General features: G+C 40.0%; 1 protein-coding gene across 1 annotated transcript; it reads left to right on the top strand.

Annotated features, from left to right (window-relative positions):
* The first annotated feature begins 312 nt into the window (after positions 1 to 312).
* qtrt1 (queuine tRNA-ribosyltransferase 1) lies at positions 313 to 14863 on the top strand. The gene is made up of 9 exons (XM_062990850.1): positions 313 to 575; positions 2669 to 2737; positions 3112 to 3250; positions 5493 to 5687; positions 5947 to 6085; positions 9653 to 9728; positions 9845 to 9954; positions 11529 to 11613; positions 14454 to 14863. The coding sequence occupies exons 1-9, from the start codon at positions 339 to 341 to the stop codon at positions 14604 to 14606; spliced, it is 1203 nt and encodes a 400-aa protein (XP_062846920.1). The 5' UTR covers positions 313 to 338; the 3' UTR covers positions 14607 to 14863.
* The last annotated feature ends 4406 nt before the right edge of the window (positions 14864 to 19269 follow it).

Here is a 19269-nt window from a genome sequence, read left to right as displayed (position 1 = left end):
GGCTAGTAGCGCAAAGGACAACTTGAATAATTCATTTTATTATATTTGTTTATTTATTTGTGTAATATATGCCGTTTAAGGTTTATTTTTTTATATGGATATGTTTATGTAATTCTTAAATTTTTTATTACGTATTAAGACTGATGTTGTCTTTAAAATGCGACTGGCAAGAATATAGAAAAATAACAGCCAATCCAAACACTAGATACAAGAATTTTCAGCCAATTAAAACGCAGGAGGAGGGGCTTAAGCGAAATACCGGTGTGAAATAAACACCACCGCTTTTCAAAATGGCTGCGCCTGTAGTAGAGAAGAAGACATGTGGGTTTGAATGTGATATGGCAGCTGTCAAATCCGTTTCCTCAGTGTTTCCTCTGTCTCTGCGGATCATCGCGGAGTGTCCGATCACTAAAGCCCGGGCATGTGCGCTTACCCTCCCTCATGGTAATGTGAACACCCCGGTCTTTATGCCAGTGGGAACACAGGGCACCATGAAGGGAATTACAGTGGATCAGCTGATGCAGCTGGACTGTCACATCTGTTTGGGAAACACCTACCATCTGGGCATGAGACCGGTATGAGAATTATGCATCAGTGTGAGAGGGATGGGCGATTTATCTTAACATTCAGTTATCCTGATCTGGGTCGCGGTTCCAGGAAAATGGGCATACGGCAGGAATACAGCCTTAACCATTAGGGCATCACTTGCTTAATCACTTACACAATCACATATTCACACCCTACAAAGGAAACTGGAATACCTAAAGAAAGCTACGTAAACAAAGGAAGAAATGCCACACTCAGTACATAGAGTAACAGCAAGAGAGGTCTGAACCTAGAATCCTGCTGTGCAGCACCCCTACATCATGCTGTTCCACCTTGCTTCGTCAGTACATGATCTATATGTTAAATGCATTAATACATCTATGAAACCTATACTCTAGTATTCCATATCAGAAGGTAATATACGGCAAATGTCACAACATATAGTGCTGTGTTGCTCAGCTCCATTCCAGTGGGTTTTATTCCAGTGGCAGCTCCTGCCAAATCTCTCAGCGGGACAATTGTTGCGATGATGGGTAAATTCAAATTACCGTTCAATGGGTAAATTAAAGCTTAAATAATTAACATCTTAAGTCATCTGTCAGTTTGCCCTCACAAATAACTTTGAACATGGAGAGAGGCCAGCTTTACCATTAATCATAAAATTAAGTAAAACCTTCACACTAACAATTTAATTTAGTCTTCATCAGATAGCATTTTATTTTAGGTGCAGCAGATCCAGAATAAAGATTGGCATCAGGGCTGATGTGCAATGAATAAAGAAGTACAATTAAACAATTGGGGAGATACAATAAGTGCAATCACAATTCACAATTTAAAAATTATATTACTTGTAATTTACTTGTAACTTATATGATTTCCCCTCTTTGTAGATACTTGATGTTTAAATTTGGTCTGGGTGGCCCTAATTCTTAAGTTAAATTCTTAAATTGCAAATTTATCCTGATTACTACGATGGAGTTGCTCCGAACTGAGGTAATGGTAGTCATGGTGACGAGATCGCGACACCAGGTTACGTGTGACGCAAGCACGTAAGTGCGTGCCCTCCCGGAAGCCATTCAGAATGCATTGCAGTGCCTGCAGTTCGAAAAAAGAGCGTTAACATGAGTCTATGAGAGCAATCAAAAGGGGTGGTACTGTACGGAACACAACTCGACGCTGATTGGACGATATTCCGAGGCAAGACAGACTGTCCAGAACAGTCACAGCTGTGATAGAAAAAATTCTTTCCTTTCACCCTTTGGTGGTGCGTCGCCCGATCGCCCTAAGCAAGGAGCCACCTCTGTTTGATTCTTATCTTAAGTTAGAGTCTTTTAACTGCATTTTTTCGTGCAAATGTCAGACATAACATGAAGTCTCACAAAACACTTACATAAGCACCAAAGGACACCCTTCCTCATTATTAATTTGACTTTCTGAATGGCCCCTGGGAGTAAGTGAATACATTTACATTTTCAGCATTTAGCAGACATCTTTATTCAAAGCGACTTACAGTACAGTATACAATCTGAGCAATTGAGGGTTAAGGGCCTTGCTCAAGGGCCCAACAGCAGCAACTTGGCAGTGGTGAGGCTTGAACCAGCAACCTTTTGATTACTAGTCCAGTACCTTAACCACTAGGCTATGGCTTGCCCTACCAAATGTGTTCTCCTGTGATGGATTTTCCTATTCCTGCATTGTTTGTTTGGATTTTAACACCGTCATGGACAATTTAGTGTCTCCAATTCACCTCACTTGCATGTCTTTGGACTGTGGGAGGAAACCGGAGCACCCGTAAAAACCCACGCGGACACGGGAAGAACATGCAAACTCCAACAGAAAGGACCCAGACCGCCCCACCTGGGGATCACACCCAGGACCTTCTTGCTGTGAGGCGACAGTGCTACCCACTTAGCCACTGTGCCGCCCTTCCTGCCTTGTACCCAGTGGTTTTAAATGGCACCTAGTCTATCAGAATCTATCTTATCAGAATGAAGTGGTTCATAAAAATGATTTTATAAGTAATAGTTTCTATTGTGCAGCCCTAACACCAATCACTGACAGTATTAAGTACACAGGCCATAGTGTTTGCATCTTACTGTTTTCATATTTGTGTCTCTTTTAGGGTCCTGAACTGATTGAAAAAGCCAATGGTCTGCACGGATTCATGAACTGGAAGAGAAACCTTCTAACTGTATGGTTTTTTACTGTATGCTGTGTTACATTTGTTGATGTGAAACTTCTGGTGAAAAATGTTAGGCAAATATAAACAGAAAACGCTATCTATAGTAAGAGGAACCAAGTGTTCGACTACTTTTACTTTTTAGATGTTAGCATTCATCAATATGCAGTTAGCATGATACAATTCAGAAACTAAGAAAGTGTATCAAAAAAGCAACCCCCCCCCCCCCCCCACACACACACACGCGCACACACACACACACACACAATAGTCACTGTAATATTTCCACTCAGCCCACCCCGATCAGCACACTGTGGTTCCTGATAATGAATAAATGAGTACTTTGAGTGGAAAAATCTAATCATTTGTTTTCTTGCTCATCTCAGGACAGTGGAGGGTTTCAGATGGTGTCTCTGGTGGAGCTGTCGGAGGTGACGGAGGAGGGAGTTCTGTTCCGCTCACCGTATGATGGGAAAGAAATCCTGCTTACTCCCGAGCAATCCATTGCCATACAAAACAGCCTTGGTAGGATCTGCTTACCCACATAGACTTCACGTACAGTAGGAGCACTTGTGACATGTGACCAGTAACGTCTTAGAATTGCATCGTAATACATTTTTAGTGCTTATAAATCAATAGAATAGTACTAATTTACTTACACTTATGAAAAATAAACCCAAACTGCAACTTATGCTGAAAGGGAATTGCTCAGAAGGTCAGATGCAATTCATGAATAACCAAAACAGGTTCACCATTAATGGAAATAATAAGAAAGAAGTCTCTGCTCACAGCTCAACTGTTTGCTCTTAATCACATGGACTAAAACGGACACTTACTTTCTGCCTAGCAGTCTTTAGGCTTATAGTCATGGCCAAAAATATTGCTACCCCTACATTTCTTTTAGAAAATGTGCCGCTTCTCCCACAACTGCTTTGGTGTTCACAAGTTTATTAATTTTGGTTGCATTGGGACAGCACAAAAAGCTGAAAAAAGTCATTATTATTCCACATAGAACTCCAGAAATTGACTCGAAATAATTATTGGCACCCTTGACTTGAATTTTAGGGGGGCTAATATGTTTGGCAGTTAGTGTATGCTTCATTCTGAACTATTCTAAACCTACCAGCAGCTTATAGATAAAGCAATACTGCAACTCCTAAAAGGTGAGTAGTGGGTAGGCATTATCCAAATGTCATTAGTATGACATTACTAAATTCACAGGAAAATTTGCTTAATTTGTACGGACCTAGTTTTTAAAAAATCACAGATTTCATGTATTGTTACAAAAAAATCCACCCACATTTCACAGCAGTCATTAAATTAAACTCTATGAATTTAATTTAATTGAATGATAGAATAAATGAAAGCTACAATATACAGCACAGCCAACCTGCCGACCTTAATGAGTGAATGTAAACCTAAATTGCCCAACGATGGTCTCAAAGACGAAAATACTCGCCAGTGTTTGGACACCCCCACCCGCATCCACAGAAGGGGGAGGTTTCCAAACTCAGTTTCCCGAGTCGTGTTTTAGCTGCTTAATACTTCGACATCTTGGGCATTTTGACTAACTGAATTGCCGTAGAATTTGTAGAACCATCTCATAGTGCAAATTAACCAGTAAACACGAGTCACTTGAATGCTACTAAACATTAACTTTAAATTTTGAATTTCACTGCAAATTGCATATTACACAGGGGTTTGTGATTTGATTATTAACATCCTTGCGATAGGTAGGGCCCTGGTCATTAGTCTTAACTGAAAAAAAGGCTCAGAAGAAATCCTCACCCAAGAAAATACAAGAACAGTACTGACATACACTGATCAGCCACTACATGCTTTGTTAGCCCCCTTTCATCCTGTTCTTCAAGGGTCAGGACTCTCCCAGGACCACTACAGAGTAGGTATTATTTGGGTGGTGGATCATTCTCAGCACTGCAGTGACACTGACATGGTGGTGGTGTGTTAGTGTGTGTTGTGCTGGTATGAGTGGATCAGACACAGCAATGCTGATGGAGTTTTTAAACACCTCACTGTCACTGCTGGACTGAGAATAGTCCACCAACCAAAAATATCCAGCCAACAGCGCCCTGTGGGCAGCGTCCTGTGACCACTGATGAAGATCTCAAAGATGACCAACTCAAACAGCAGCAATAGATGAGTGATCGTCTCTGACTTTACATCTACAAGGTGGACCAACTAGGTGGGAGTGTCTAATAGAGTGGACAGTGAGTGGACACAGTATTTAAAAACTCCAGCAGTGCTGCTGTGTCTGATCCACTCACACCAGCACAACACACACTAACACACCACCACCATGTCAGTGTCACTGCAGTGCAGAGAATGATCCACCACCTAAATAATACCTGCTCTGTGGTGGTCCTGACCATTGAAGAAAAGGGTGAAAGCAGGCCAAAAAAAGTATGTAGAGAAATAGATGGACTACAGTCAGTAATTGTAAAGTGCTCCTATATGATAAGTGGAGCTGATAAAATGGACAGTGAGTAGAAACAAGGAGGTGGTTTTAATATTGCAGCCATTGAAATAAAAATGAAAATATAAAAACTGTAAACAGTCTGAAACATAATACCTAGCATGTCATAAATGGCACAAATATGTGCAGAATGTGGGCTTAAATCCAAATAAAATAAATACATTAATAAATTTGTCATTAGTAATTGCTACTTTTCCATTTTAATGCATTATTTAATCTTTGTATAAAGAGTTAGTATATTTACACTAGATACTTGCCTTTTCACTTGTACAGGTTCAGACATCATGATGCAGCTGGACGACGTGGTCAGTAGCACAATGACCGGGCCAAGGGTGGAGGAAGCCATGCATCGTTCTGTCCGCTGGCTGGACCGGTGCATTGCTGCCAATAAAAACCCACATCGACAGAACTTGTTTGCTATCATTCAGGGCGGTCTGAATGCCGAGCTGCGGAAGGCCTGTTTAGATGGTAAGATTTGCTCAAATTTCCCTATTGCCTCTTTACTCAAAATCCACCCACGGTCGACATTTGCTTTATTGATTTGATATAAAGAGCGCTGCAGTGTTAGTGCTGTCATATATTGTGTAAGAGCCATTAAAATGACATTAACGTCTGGGTTATTGCTGTATCTGTTGTTGTGATGGTTGAGTGGGAAACCCTTTTAAAACTCATTATGATCATGGTTTACGTCACTCACGCCATGATGTGTGTGGTTGTTAACATGCAGAAATGACCAAGAGAGACGTACCTGGGTTTGCCATTGGTGGGCTGAGTGGCGGAGAGGAGAAGGATGATTTTTGGAAGATGGTGACACTAAGCACGGATCACCTGCCAAGAGAAAAGCCCCGCTACCTCATGGGAGTCGGGTAAAATTTATATTGTTGTGTATAAAACTGGCATTATTGTCAAAGATGCCTAGAAGTGTTACAATGGGTGTGGTATAGTGCCACATAATTATTCTAATTTACAGAATTTAAAGAATCAGAAAGTATTCACATCCCTTGTCATTTTAACCATTATTGTATTGTGATTTTTATTTGATTAATCATTATAATGACAAGCACAACACAATTTGTAACAAAAATTATAACAATAATTAAAACAAAATAGAAATCTTAATTAGCTTTATCCTTTTTAAGAATAGCTCAGAAACAACTCTCACTTTAAATACTGTGCAAGCATAACCTCCTTACATTAACATTACCCACAGGGTTTGAATCCTAGTGAGCTACCTTGCTCTCTTACTGCCTACATAGGCAGCTGCCTCTGTAGAGAGGATTCTAACAAGACATCGACTTATAAGCTAATATATTTAGCATTGTGCCATTCAAACCCATGGGATGAGATGGCACAACACGCTAGCATGTGAACTAACATCCCTCTGTGTCATGAAAACGGTTACTGACGGTCACTGACAAGCCTGAACTTGCAAATAAATGACACTTGTACACGTTTAAAAAAATTGAAATTCAGGAATAATTTATTTACATTTGAAAATAACTCCATTCTTTGTGAGAAAAGTTGTGCCGCACTGAATGCTGGGATTGCCTTCATCGCTAAGGAAGCATCGGATGCTCCCTTGTTGTTCACTGAAAATACCGTGTACATTTAAGATATAACTAGTGAGCATTTTAAGGGATCTAGGATTTCGAACAGCCTACTTGTCAGGAGCGTGCATAGGATGACATAAAATGCTGTCTATGTAAAGAGCGCACTAGGTTTTCGAACTCACCCCCTGTGTGTGTGTGTGGTTTTTTTTTTTCTTCTCTGTGTGACTGAGGTTAGCGCACAGACCTGTGAGAGGTGGCCTATGAGAATAGCTTTTGTTGGTATTTTAATCTCGATTGTCACATGTCTGACATCGTGTGAAAACGTTAATTCGAATGAACTGAATTAATCGTGAAAATCGTCCAGCACTAGAATGAGCAACAACAGGCTTGTATGGATTTACAACATATGCTTGTATGCATATGACACAACATGGAGATACGACATTGCAAATGATGCACAGATTGCCTGAAGAGGCCGTCTGCCAAGAACTTTCTAATAAATAGACAATTTAAAGTTAGAGTAGGCACCATATTGGCAGGACCCCATACCCAAGCGCTAGGAGTGCCCCAGGGTAGCATTCTCTGTTAACTTATTCAGCATCAAACTTGACAGCATTACTAAAGAAATAGATCCCAGTGTTATGTGCAGTCTTTATGCAAATGATCTATGTATATGCTAGGGCAAGAAATGTGGACAAAATAAAACAAAGACTAGAACAAGGTATAAGCAGAGCTCGGATGTGGGCAGTAAACCAAGCATTCAAATTTTCCAAAACAAAAACAATCTGCATTGACATATGTCAGATGCAGACCCTCCACCCAGAGCCAGAGCTGTCCCTGGATGGAGCCCCCATAAAAGTAGTGAAATGTTTACGCTTTATGTTAGATAACAGGTTGTCTCTAGTCCCACATATAAGATCCCTGAAAAAAAGATGTCATAAAGCCGTACACAGATAGATCCCTACTGCTGCATCTATATAGATCCTTGTTCTGATCCGCACTAGATTATGGATGCATCATATACAAAGTTCAAATACAGAACACCACCAAAGACTCCGACTTGTGCTAGGTGCCTTCAGAACATAGATGATGAGTAAGACTGGCTTTACAGTGTATTACCAAGCTTAAAGCAAACAAGCACAACCCAGCCTACACAGTGTTCCACCCACAATACATAACAAGGTACAGTGCAAAGCCCAGAAACATTGTCACCCAATCTCCAAATAAAACCACACCTAGCACACTTGGAAATAAACTTGAAAATTCATAACCAGAGTACAGCCCAGCTCTATCCTTCCACTGGAACCGTGGATATCATGACCAACAAAAAGCAGCAACCCATTCAATCACATATCAACAGCAATTTCCAGGAAACACAAAGTAAATATCCCCTCTACATCCCCATTTACACAGATGGATCAAAGTGTAACAAACGGTAAGCAGCAGCTTTGGTAGTTGGCAGTCAGTACCAAGGGATTCAGATTCCAGAACAAAGCTGTGTTTACAGCAGAAGCTCATGCTCTGTTAGCTGTGTAATTCACACAGGTTGCCCACAGGAAGAAAATATCAATCTGCAGAGATTCAAAAGCCTGCCTATACGCTCTTGATTTGCTAGAGCGTGCTAGAGAACAGGGTGCAGGGCCAGGATTTTGCCATCATCTTCTGTTCAAGGAAATGTGTGGTGGCTCTGGAAATCAGAATTAGGGAGTGCCCCATTCTAGCAGCTGACATCAAAGCAACAATAACAATATTTAAAAAGAAGAAATAGCAAGAAGAAACCATAAAAAAAAACAAAAAAAACATCATCAAACCAGAGAATCTTTTCCTTTATATCGTAAAAGTCATTCACATTCTGCTTTGCAAACTCCCCCAGTGACGATTGGGTTTTCTTCTGACCTACTGGATCATGGTTTTTGTCATGATGTCCAGTTTCACTAGATGACCAACTCGAGAAGGGGTTTGTCTCAAAAGTAAGCAAACACCCATATAAATGAAAATGCTTTGGCAGCCAATATTGCACAAGCTGTGGCGTAAAAGTGACACCAACATGGTGGCCATTTTGAATGGATTCAAGTTCAGTGTTTTAAATGAAAACGTAGGTGTGACATATCAAACTAGTATCAAATTTCACCAGAAAAGCAACACTGTGCTCCTTATTATCGTAACTTTATTCATTCTCATGTTAAAACAGTGATTTTAGCCGCTCAGGTGGCACAGTGGTAAAAAGACACGCTGCAACCAGGGCTGGATTCTGAGTACCTCGTATCGAATCCAGCTCTGCCTTACCGGTTCGAGGCTGAGTGGCTGTATGAGCAACGATTGGCCTGTTGCTCAGTTGGGGGGTGGGACAAAGAACCGGATGTGGGTCTCTCTCTGTCAGAATGCGATTACGACCTCTGCCGGCTGATTAGAGGCGCCTGCACAGAGATGAGGAAGAGTGCCCTTAGCGTGTGTCTCCGCATGCAACGCTAGGTGGCGCCACACTCATCAATGTGTGGGTGGCAAAAATGCATCCGGCTGCTGCCCATGTTTCGGAGCGGATATGGGTTAGCTTCAATCTCCTCGGTCAGGGCAGGGTTTGGCATAGACAGAGAGGAAGCACGATGCAAATGTAACAATTGGATGCGCTAAAAAGGGGGAGGAAAGGGGGAAAAATTAAATAAAAAAAATAAATAAAATAAAACAAAAAAATTTTGAACAGTGATTTTATGTGAGACCAGAAAATTGACTATAAGGGCAATACAATGTGTTTAATATGCTGTCCAGCATTTAGGAGTTTTCTCCCATTCCTGGTGAACTCTTACCAAAACCTGTGGCTGAATGCATGAACACTCGGTGTAAACACAGTGAAAATAGTATTGTGTGTGTATGTATGTGTTGCAGTTATGCTGTGGACCTGGTGGTATGTGTGGCTTTGGGCTGTGACATGTTTGACTGCGTCTTCCCCACTCGCACAGCCGTATGTGTGCTATCCAAAATCTTTATTTAATTTTTCCTTACACATTTTATGGTCTACATGTACAGTATAACAGTAGCTGTTTGGTATAAACAAAATTGACTTTGTGTTGGTTGTAGAGATTTGGTTCAGCACTGGTTCCCTGGGGTTCCCTGCAAATCAAACAAAAACAGTACGCCCAGGACTTCCAGCCCATAGATCCCGACTGCACATGTCCTACCTGTAAGAGGTAAGTAATACTGAGATTTTCATCATCTCTGTCTAATCATGTCAAGTCAAATTTATTTGTATAGTGCTTTTAACAACAGACATTGTCTCAAAGCAACTTTATAGCATCTAGGATGGACAGACCAAAAATCCCTGTTAAGCAAGCCAATGGCAACACTGGCAAGAAAGGACATCTTTTACATCCCAAATCAGAAAAAGTTGTGACTGTATGGGAAATGCAAATGAAAACAGTTTCTTAAATTTACTTTCTCTTTTATTTGATTGCAGACAGGATGAACCTGATATATTTTATGTTTTGCTCAACTTCATTTCATTAATTAATAAACATCCATTCCTGCATTTCAGGTCTACAACACATTCCAAAGAAAGTTGGGACAGTAAAGCATTTACCACTTTGTAATGTTGCCATTCCTTTTCACCACACTTAAAAGATGTTTTGGTACCGAGGAGACCAAGTGATTTAGTGTTTCAGCTTTTATTTTGTCCCATTCTTCCTGCAAACACGTCTTAAGATGTGCAACAATATGGGGTTGTCGTTTGCTGAATTTTTCGTTAAGGCAGGCCAGTCCAGTACCCGTACCCTCTTCTTCTGCAGCCATGTCTTTGTAATGTGTGCAGCATGTAGTTTTGCATTGTCTTGTTGAAAAATGCATGGACGTCCCTGGAAAAGATGACGTCTTGAAGGCGGCACATGTTGCTCTAAGATCTCAATGCACTTTTCTGCATTAATGCTGCCATCACAGAAGTGTAAATAACCTTTGCCAAGGGCACTGACACAGCCCCATACCATGACAGACCCTGACTTTTGGACTTGTTGCTGATAACAGTCTGGATGGTCCTTTTCATCTTTGGTTCGGAGCACACAGCGTCCATTTTTTAACAGACTCAGCCTTTCCTGGATGCTGCTTTAGTACCAAACCATGATTACAATCACCGGTTGACATCACCTGTTTGGAATCGCATCATTTATTTAGTTTTTTCACATCATTACTAGCCCTAAAATGGCCCCATCCCAACTTTTTTTGGAAAGTGTTGCAGGCCTGAAATGCAGGAATGGAGGTATATTAATAAATGAAATTAAGTTAAGCAGACATGAAATATCTTGGGTTCAAACTGTCTGCAATCAAATAAAAGTCAAAGTAAATGTAAGGAACACTGCATTTTTATTTAATTTGCATTTTCCATAATGTCCCAACTTTTTCTGATTTGGGGTTGTAATTACAGGAGGAAACCTTGAGAGAAACTCAGCAGAGACCCATCCTTCCTGGCTGGCCTGGAGAATACTTTGAATGAGTTAGACTTACACAAATCATACATACACAAAATTAATTTAAACTAAAAGTTATAACTATTGAAAATAATAAACAAGCAATTGGAGTTTTTCATTATTCAGTCCAGTCTGTGATAAAGTCCATAGTGAGTTCTAGACATTTTTAGTGCTTCACGCCTGGTTCCCAACTTATCTAGCAGGAGATGCAATGATGGCACAGCAGTCATGTACTTAACCCGAACTGTTGGTGGGGTTGACTGGATTAATTTGATTGTTGTTTATTTTTCTCCTCCTGTAAACTGCAGGCACAGTCGAGCGTATCTGCATGCGCTGTTCAAGAGTGACACTGCTGCCATGCACCACATCACCATCCACAACATCTCCTACCAGGTACTGATCCAGAACTAATCACACACTCAGGTTTAAAGGTACTTTTAAACCTGAGCTTTTTTCTTTTTACAGTGGGTGCTTGAAACTCGACAAGTTTTAAAGGCGTTGAGTTCCTAAAATATTTTATTAAAGGATGCATGGGAAACCTGTTAATGCGTTCCATGGTCCCGTAAACTGCATATATTTTAGGCTAATGTAAAATAATCGGGTTGTTTTTAACACTTATACACTGAAAATAACACAAATATAATATAAAACACTGAAATACAATTGAAAAATATTTAACATACTTATTGTACTAAAACAATGAGTGAGGAATTTCATTAGTGGAGAGAACTTATGAGCAGTAATAATTAATAGCAATAAATACAGTAATAAAACAGAAATTTAGTGTTTCTATGTTGTTCTTTTAATACATTGTCACATTACTTTTTACGATAAGCGTCTTAGACTCTCAGAAAAGCTGATTCTCACAATTTCTCAGAACCTCGAGCTGTAACAAGTTTACAAGTGAAACAGGAGGAAAATATAGCTTAACACAGCTACATGTGGAGCTTTCAGAGTGAATTTGACGGTTATTCCACACAAATGCAGATTCGTCTCATATTCGCACTTTGAAGACGTTTTACTGCACCACTCAAGCCGAGCGCTGAACAAAGTGACTGTTCACTGTTAATTTGAAATTAAATTAATAAATTTAAAGACAAAAAGCTGAACTTGTTGAGTTTAAGGTAAACTTACTCGACGAAGGGCGTTGAGTTTAGGGGACGCCGAGTTACAAGTTACCACTACTTCAAAAAAAATTTTCCTTCCCAAGTTTGTTCTTTCTCTCATTATTGGACATGTGACTAAGTCATGTGATAGGCTTTATTTAGACTAATATTAAACAGTTACAGAAATTTAATAAAGCAGGATGGCCGAACAGCCTAATCATTGGGAGGCGCTTTTTCAGTGCTCTCTCAGTGCTGTTTCCAAGCCTGGTTAAATGGGATAAAGTAGGGTTGCGGCGGGAAGGCATCTGGTGTCAAAACTTTGCCAAAGCAGGTATGCAGACCAAAATACCATTGTGGTGTACCCCAAAAACAGTCAAAAAAAAAAACCCGTTCTACTACTAATGTGATTAAAATTGTGCTTCAAGACCGCAATAAAAATAATATAAAAGGCCCTTTTATCACATATTTTGGTAATTTTTTTAGTATGGTGTGTCAGTAGGCGGCACGGTGGCTCAGTGGGTAGCACTGTCGCCTCACAGCAAAAAGGTCCTGAGTTCCAGATCCTTTCTGTGTGGAGTTTGCTTGTTCTCCCTGTGTCTGTGTGGGTTTCCTCCGGGAGCTCCGGTTTCCTCGCACAGTCCAAAGACATGCAAGTGAGGTGAATTGGAGATAGAAAATTGTCCATGACTGTGTTTAATATTAAACTTGTGAACTGATAAATCTTGTGTAATTAATAACTACCATTTCTGTCATGAATGTAACCAAAGTCTGCAACATGACACTAAAATACATTTCCTAAAGTGCATCTATATTTGTTCATAATGGTGGAAAAAAGGAAAAGGGAACACAGTGCCTGCGGTTGTAAACATTACTACACAGGCTTCTAACTAGTTTTGACCAGATTTCTGCTGTTAAGATTAGGTACGGCGCTGTCAGATACCAGCCATTACACAGCCTGAACACCTGGCAACCTGCTTTCAACATGTGTTGAAACTAATTATTGAGTTTAGTTATATCAGCAAAGAATTACATGCTTGCAACCTTGGAACAACAGTCAGGGAAGCATTTTAGGTTCTATCATAATCCTGTCTAAGCTTTTTTTATGAATTGAAACAATGATTACGAGCCAGGCTTTCTTCTCATGATCAGTGTCTGACGCTCTTTTAAATTATTAGGCATAAATTTCTACAGTTACAAGCCTTTCTAGTAAAACAAAGGCTGTTGTAGCCATAAGGTGTGGCTGTGGAGAGAGGCTAAATCCATATTAATGCCTATTGTTTTAGAATGGGATGCCCAATGCACCTCTTGCACAATGTAGTAAACTTCACAGCTGTTTACTTCTGGCTAGCGTAGCACTGTCGCCTCACAGCAAGAAGGTCCTGGGTTCGATCCCCAGGTGGTGCGGTCTGGGTCTGTGGAGTTTGCATGTTCTCCCCGTGTTCGTGTGGGTTTCCTCCGGGTGCTCCTGTTTCCTCCCACAGTCCAAAAACATGCAAGTGAGGTGAATTGGAGATACAAAATTGTCTATATAACCTTGTGAACTGATGAATCTTGTGTAATGAGTAACTGCCGTTCCTGTCATGAATGTAACCAAAGTGTAAAACATGATGTTAAAATCCTAATAAACAAACAAATGTCTGGCTAGTGCCTGCTACACATCTACATCTAATCTCCTCACCTGTTTCAGTAGTTTCTGTCTATTTTGTACATAGTGTTAGTTATATTTAGTGTTTTTATATTTACTGTTGTTTATATTTAGAGTTATATCAGTGTTTTTTATAACTTCCATTGTTGTTTATAGTGCTTTAGCTTTAGATTTTCCAGTTTTATTCTGAGAGTAGCAGCTCATTCAGTGTAGCATCAGCACTAACAGATTAGCTTTAACTGTGGCTCATTTTTGTACATGGTGCTTGCCAAAATAAAAGTTTGTGATGTTTACAATATAGCTTCAATACCATTGTTAGAGATGAGCTTCACATTATATGAGTCTCACCACATCTTCAATTACGTGGGTGAGTAGCTTAAAAGTTCCCCAGTCACTTCATGCTTTAACCAGGTTGGCTTGTCTTTTACCCAGTATCAGTAGTGCTAGGCTTATCTGCAGTAAGCGTTGTGTGTTTTGTGCAGCTAAATCTCATGCGTTCGGTGCATGAGAGCATCATCGAGCGGCGTTTCCCGGAGTTTGTGCGCAGCTTCATGAAGAGGATGTTCTCCTCCGGTGAACCGTATCCCAGCTGGGCAGTGGATGCTCTTGCATCGGTCAACATTACTCTGGAATAATGAAGCTGAGAGACAGACTGTGTACTGACACTGGATTTACGTGTACGGGCTGAGAGGAAACTGCTGGACTAGGTACGCAGTGGGCAGTATGAAGGAAAAGAATAGTCAAATTAAGTGGACCACAGACTGATTTTTATAAAATATCAAGTTCCATGTGCTTTTATCTTCAGGAATTTGATGATATAAGTCCTTTCCTACAATAAGATTTTTTAAAAATGTTTTTATAACTTAAGTGTATGAAAATAATTTCATGTAAAACATGCTTTTAATAAACATTTAAAAACTGATCAAATGTGTAAAAACCAGCATTAACAATTGCATTTATTTCTTTATTTATTCTATTTTATTTATGCATTTTCTCCCATTTTTCTCCCAATTTAGTGTAGTTAATTTGTCTTCCGCTGCTGGGGGATCCCTGATTGTAGTGAGGGTGAGAGGTGAGTATATTGCTGCTCACGCCTCCTCCGACCCACGTGCAGCCCTCAGCGGAACCCTTTTTCACCCATGCCTTCTGCACAGGTGCCTCTCTATCTGCCAATCAGGGTCCTTACACAGCATTTGAAGACCCCACCCACATAGTCCGGTCATCCCGCCCTAGCAGAGATGTGTCTGCTACAGGCACTGCCAATTATGCCTGCTAGATGGTGCCCAGACGAGTTTCGAACCAAGGAGTTCAGAATCTCTGCACTAGCGGAATATCCCGATGTGCCACCTGGGCGCTGCATTTATTTTTCTACCACTGAAAGTATGTCTTTAATCCTTATTAGTGACATGGTATAATTGACAAGTTTAATTCTTCCTAAATCCACTGATGTTGAGTGAGAATAACACTTTGTGCCTCTGTAAGCCATCACATGTCCATCTTGTCCTAGACTGAGTACCTGAATGACTCTAGCAAACTCATAACTGTGTTTCTCACTGCAGCTAATGGGGAACTCAGTATAACCTGCTTTTTACTCTTTCATAGCTTCTTTTACATTAAAACTAGGAACAAGGGATCTTCAAAAACTTTCCACACTTCTATATTTTGGTTGGAAACGGTGAGGGTGGGAGGAGTAGTAAGTGGTCGTGTCTTAGAGACTGAGAGAGAGCTTATAGTCCGGATTTAGCACCATCTTATTTCCACCTTTTCGGACGCTCGAAGAAGCTTTAAGGGGAAGAAGATTTTCATGTGATGATGATGTGGAAGCAGCAGTGCATCAGTGGCTACGCGCTCAATCAAAAACACCATGTGCTGACGGCATTAAAAAGTTGGTACAATGCTGGAAAAATGCATCAGAAGGCGACTATGTAGAAAAGTGATATCATTTGATCGAAATTCTTAATAAATAGAGTTAAAGTGTGGAAAGTTTTTGAAGAACCCTCGTACATTGGGTGGACAACATATTAGATTAGAACATCATATAAATAAAAATAAATAGAAATCTGAAGAAAGAAGTGAGACTTGGATTGGAGGAGCTGCTTACAAGCCAGGTTGTTTGATGCAACAAGAAGGTGTAATAGACTCGTTGGGAACAAGCTACATATAAGAAGATCTACAGAGCCAACCTCTGGCAGTCAGAACCCTTCAGTATAAGGTTCTTTGTTCAGTTGGTGTATGATGTGCTGCCCAGTCTGCCCAAGTTCTTCTGTTGGGGCAGGAAAGAAACGTCATTTTGCCAACTGTGCCAAAGAAGAGGAGCATTGGAACTCATCCTGAGCTGTTGTCCTAAAGCACTAGGAGAGCTGGTGCTGAATGTGATAGCAAGAACGCTCAACAATGTACTCGAACAGTCCAGGAAATTACAACCACACAGAAAGGCCATTACACGTGTCCCATCTGAAGGATTTTGGAAGGCAGCTCTGTTTTTGAACATTGCAGAGACCACCCTGAACCCTGATATGATCTTGAGCTTACTGTACCATGGGAGGAGAGAATGGAGAACGCCACTGAGAAGAACGCCACTGAGAAGAAGAAGGCTAAGTTTGCAGATCTGGTGGATCAGGTGGGTTCTTGCATAATAATCTTTACACCTGGAACTCACCAGATGGAGTTTGCAGAAACCAAATCAACTAAATTTTGTACATCAAGAGAGAGACCAGCTCAATTTTAATTTCAAAGACCTGGCTGGGAGCTGTTTGTGGAACAGACCACAGATTTTAATGTTTGAACTCTGTTTTTTGATATTTTAAAGCAACATGTAGCAGCTACCAAAGTGCTTCCTGTTAAACTTAGTTTATAACTGAAACATGTTGTTAATTAGCTGCATAACTGAACCTGTTCAGCTGTTTGTAAATGTTATTTAGTAACCTGGGTGTCAAGGTTATAATTATTGTCAGATGTTATTTTTCCAACCAACTGCTAAGCTACATGTCTGCTACTAATATGACGAAGAAGAAGAATTATATTTGAACTAGATATTACAAGAACTTGATTGCATGGGTCGGGTGTGTTAAAAAAGGTGGGCACGATGGTCCAGCAGATGGTGTGACAGGGTCCTGGTGCTAACTAAAAGTCATACATTACTTTAAGCCACTTTCTATAGGGAATTTTGCATGTTTTCCTTATAACTTTTTGTCGTGTCTTACGACTACATATTACAATAATCACAAACACACAGAGGTGAAGATATCACTTATACCCCTTTTTCACCGACCGGGATCCAACACCGCGAACTTGATTTTGAACCGGTTCCACATGTTTCCACTGAAAAAAAGGGGTTCCAGACAGCGAACTAGCGTTCTAATCTGGCACCACAGAATACTTTGTTTTTCACCGCGAACCTTGACATCATCTGTGGGTGTGTCACAGTGTAGAGGTTTGGCTGCTTTCACATGAGACATTATAACATTATGTAGAATTTAAACCACTTCCATCTTTTAAAGTTCACCTGATAAAATTTTGATCCAGTTTGCCGCTGATATTTTCAAAGCGATGAACTGTGTAATATGACGTGGTAAAAGTGACCCGGACAGAACGAAAAACGCTTAACGTGGCTTGTTGTACTAAAACAATGAGTGATGAATTTGGGCAGTACAGAGCACTCACAGTATAACCAGTAATAACAGAGAAATTCATGTGTCGTACTTTTAGTGCAGTAAGCCACGTTACACTTTGTTTAGGTGAAGCTTTTCAGAACCCCGAGCTGCATAACCACCACACATGAAGTAAAACACAGCTAAACACAGACACATGTGGACTTTTTAGAGTGGATTTGAGGGTTATTTCACACAAATGGATGTTCGTGTTGTGGAACTTTAGTGATGTTTTATCGCTCAACCCAAGCACTGAGCAAATCGGCTATTTGTGCCGAGGATCGCGGTGAGAGCGAAGCGCAAAACGCTTCTCACGTCAATGAACTAAAGAAAATAACAACTGCGACAAACACGTCACGTCTTATTATTACTAATAGTTGAGTGATACTTTTTGCATAAAAACAAACATCTGTAACAACAGCACAAATGCTCACACATAATCTACACGCTCCGCCATCATGTTACACTTTACTTTGCTGTGTAACACCCACCGTAGATGACGCAGGCTTGGTTCGCAAAAACTGGTGGAAACACGGGTCGGTTCTCTACAAAACACCAAGGTTCGAAGAAACCTGAACAGAACCGGTTCAAGAACCAGGGTTTTTTTGGTGGAACAACACTATTAGTTAAACTTTAAATTTTACCAACAACGTATCAATACGCAAGGCGCATAACACACTAAAAGAAGTAGATCCTTATTAAACACTACACTTTTCTTAAAGCAAAATTCTGAAGATCAGTTGGCTGTCAATTTTTCACCAAGTCTGAGTGAGTAAATATCAAAATTTGGTGCCTTGAGATGGATCAACATCTCACAAGCCTACTCTCACAAGCCATCTCACAAGTGACACAAGCCTAATCAGATTAACATGATCATTAAAGATCATGATGTGTTTGTAAGAAGTTGGGAAACACAGACGGTGAAGCTAGACTAAACATGAGTAAAGTGCTGCTGTATCGAGATTGATCACTGGAGGGCAACATATTCAGAACAACACCATGGTCTTAGTTCCTGTATGTGAATGGAATTGTAGGTCATTTTTTCTAAACTGAGACAACTGAAATCACAGTGATTTAAAACACCTACCTATTATGTTTTGATGAAACTCAGTGCTGAGGAAAATCCATTGTTGTCTACATGTTTTAACTGTCAGTACTTGGATTATGTGAAACAAAACAATGTTTCACATACGAACCTCAATTTTAAACCTTTTTAGCCTTTATTTAAATGACAAAAGTACAAAATTTACTTTTTATTTTTTGACTGACCAACTTATTTGTTATTATATTATTATTATATTATTTTAATATAGACAAAAATTTAATCTGATGCATGCAACACAAAGTTGGGCCAAAGGCAAAATAGTCACAATTCTTTCACCAAGTTGGATGTAAAGCAGTGACCCATGACCCATCTTTGCTTGTAATCAGTTTTAAAAGAAAATTTCTCAATGCAAGACTGCAAATTATTTAGTATCTACTAGACTTAATAACGTGAAAAGATCTATTCTGTCTAGGGCAAGGCCGGAAACCACTGTTGAAAGTGTGTGTCCCTTAAGAACTCAGATGGCTTTGCATTGGAAACCATCATGCTACTGTATTAAATATAAATAACAATAATAATAATAATAATAATAATAAACAAGTG

This window comes from Trichomycterus rosablanca, chromosome 2 (genome assembly GCF_030014385.1).
Source record: "Trichomycterus rosablanca isolate fTriRos1 chromosome 2, fTriRos1.hap1, whole genome shotgun sequence".
NCBI lineage: Eukaryota > Metazoa > Chordata > Actinopteri > Siluriformes > Trichomycteridae > Trichomycterus > Trichomycterus rosablanca.
The sequence above is the reverse complement of the archived record's forward strand: the minus strand, read 5'-3'. Positions and strand labels throughout refer to the sequence as shown.

What these genes read in the sequence shown, in the direction of transcription:
- qtrt1 (XM_062990850.1), top strand. Translation starts at nt 339, where the DNA reads ATGGCAGCTGTCAAATCCGTTTCCTCAGTGTTTCCTCTGTCTCTGCGG. An exon ending in TCTTCCCCACTCGCACAGCC is followed by an intron (nt 9,729 to 9,844) that starts GTATGTGTGCTA and finishes TGTTGGTTGTAG; the next exon opens with AGATTTGGTTCAGCACTGGT. An exon ending in TCCACAACATCTCCTACCAG is followed by an intron (nt 11,614 to 14,453) that starts GTACTGATCCAG and finishes TGTTTTGTGCAG; the next exon opens with CTAAATCTCATGCGTTCGGT.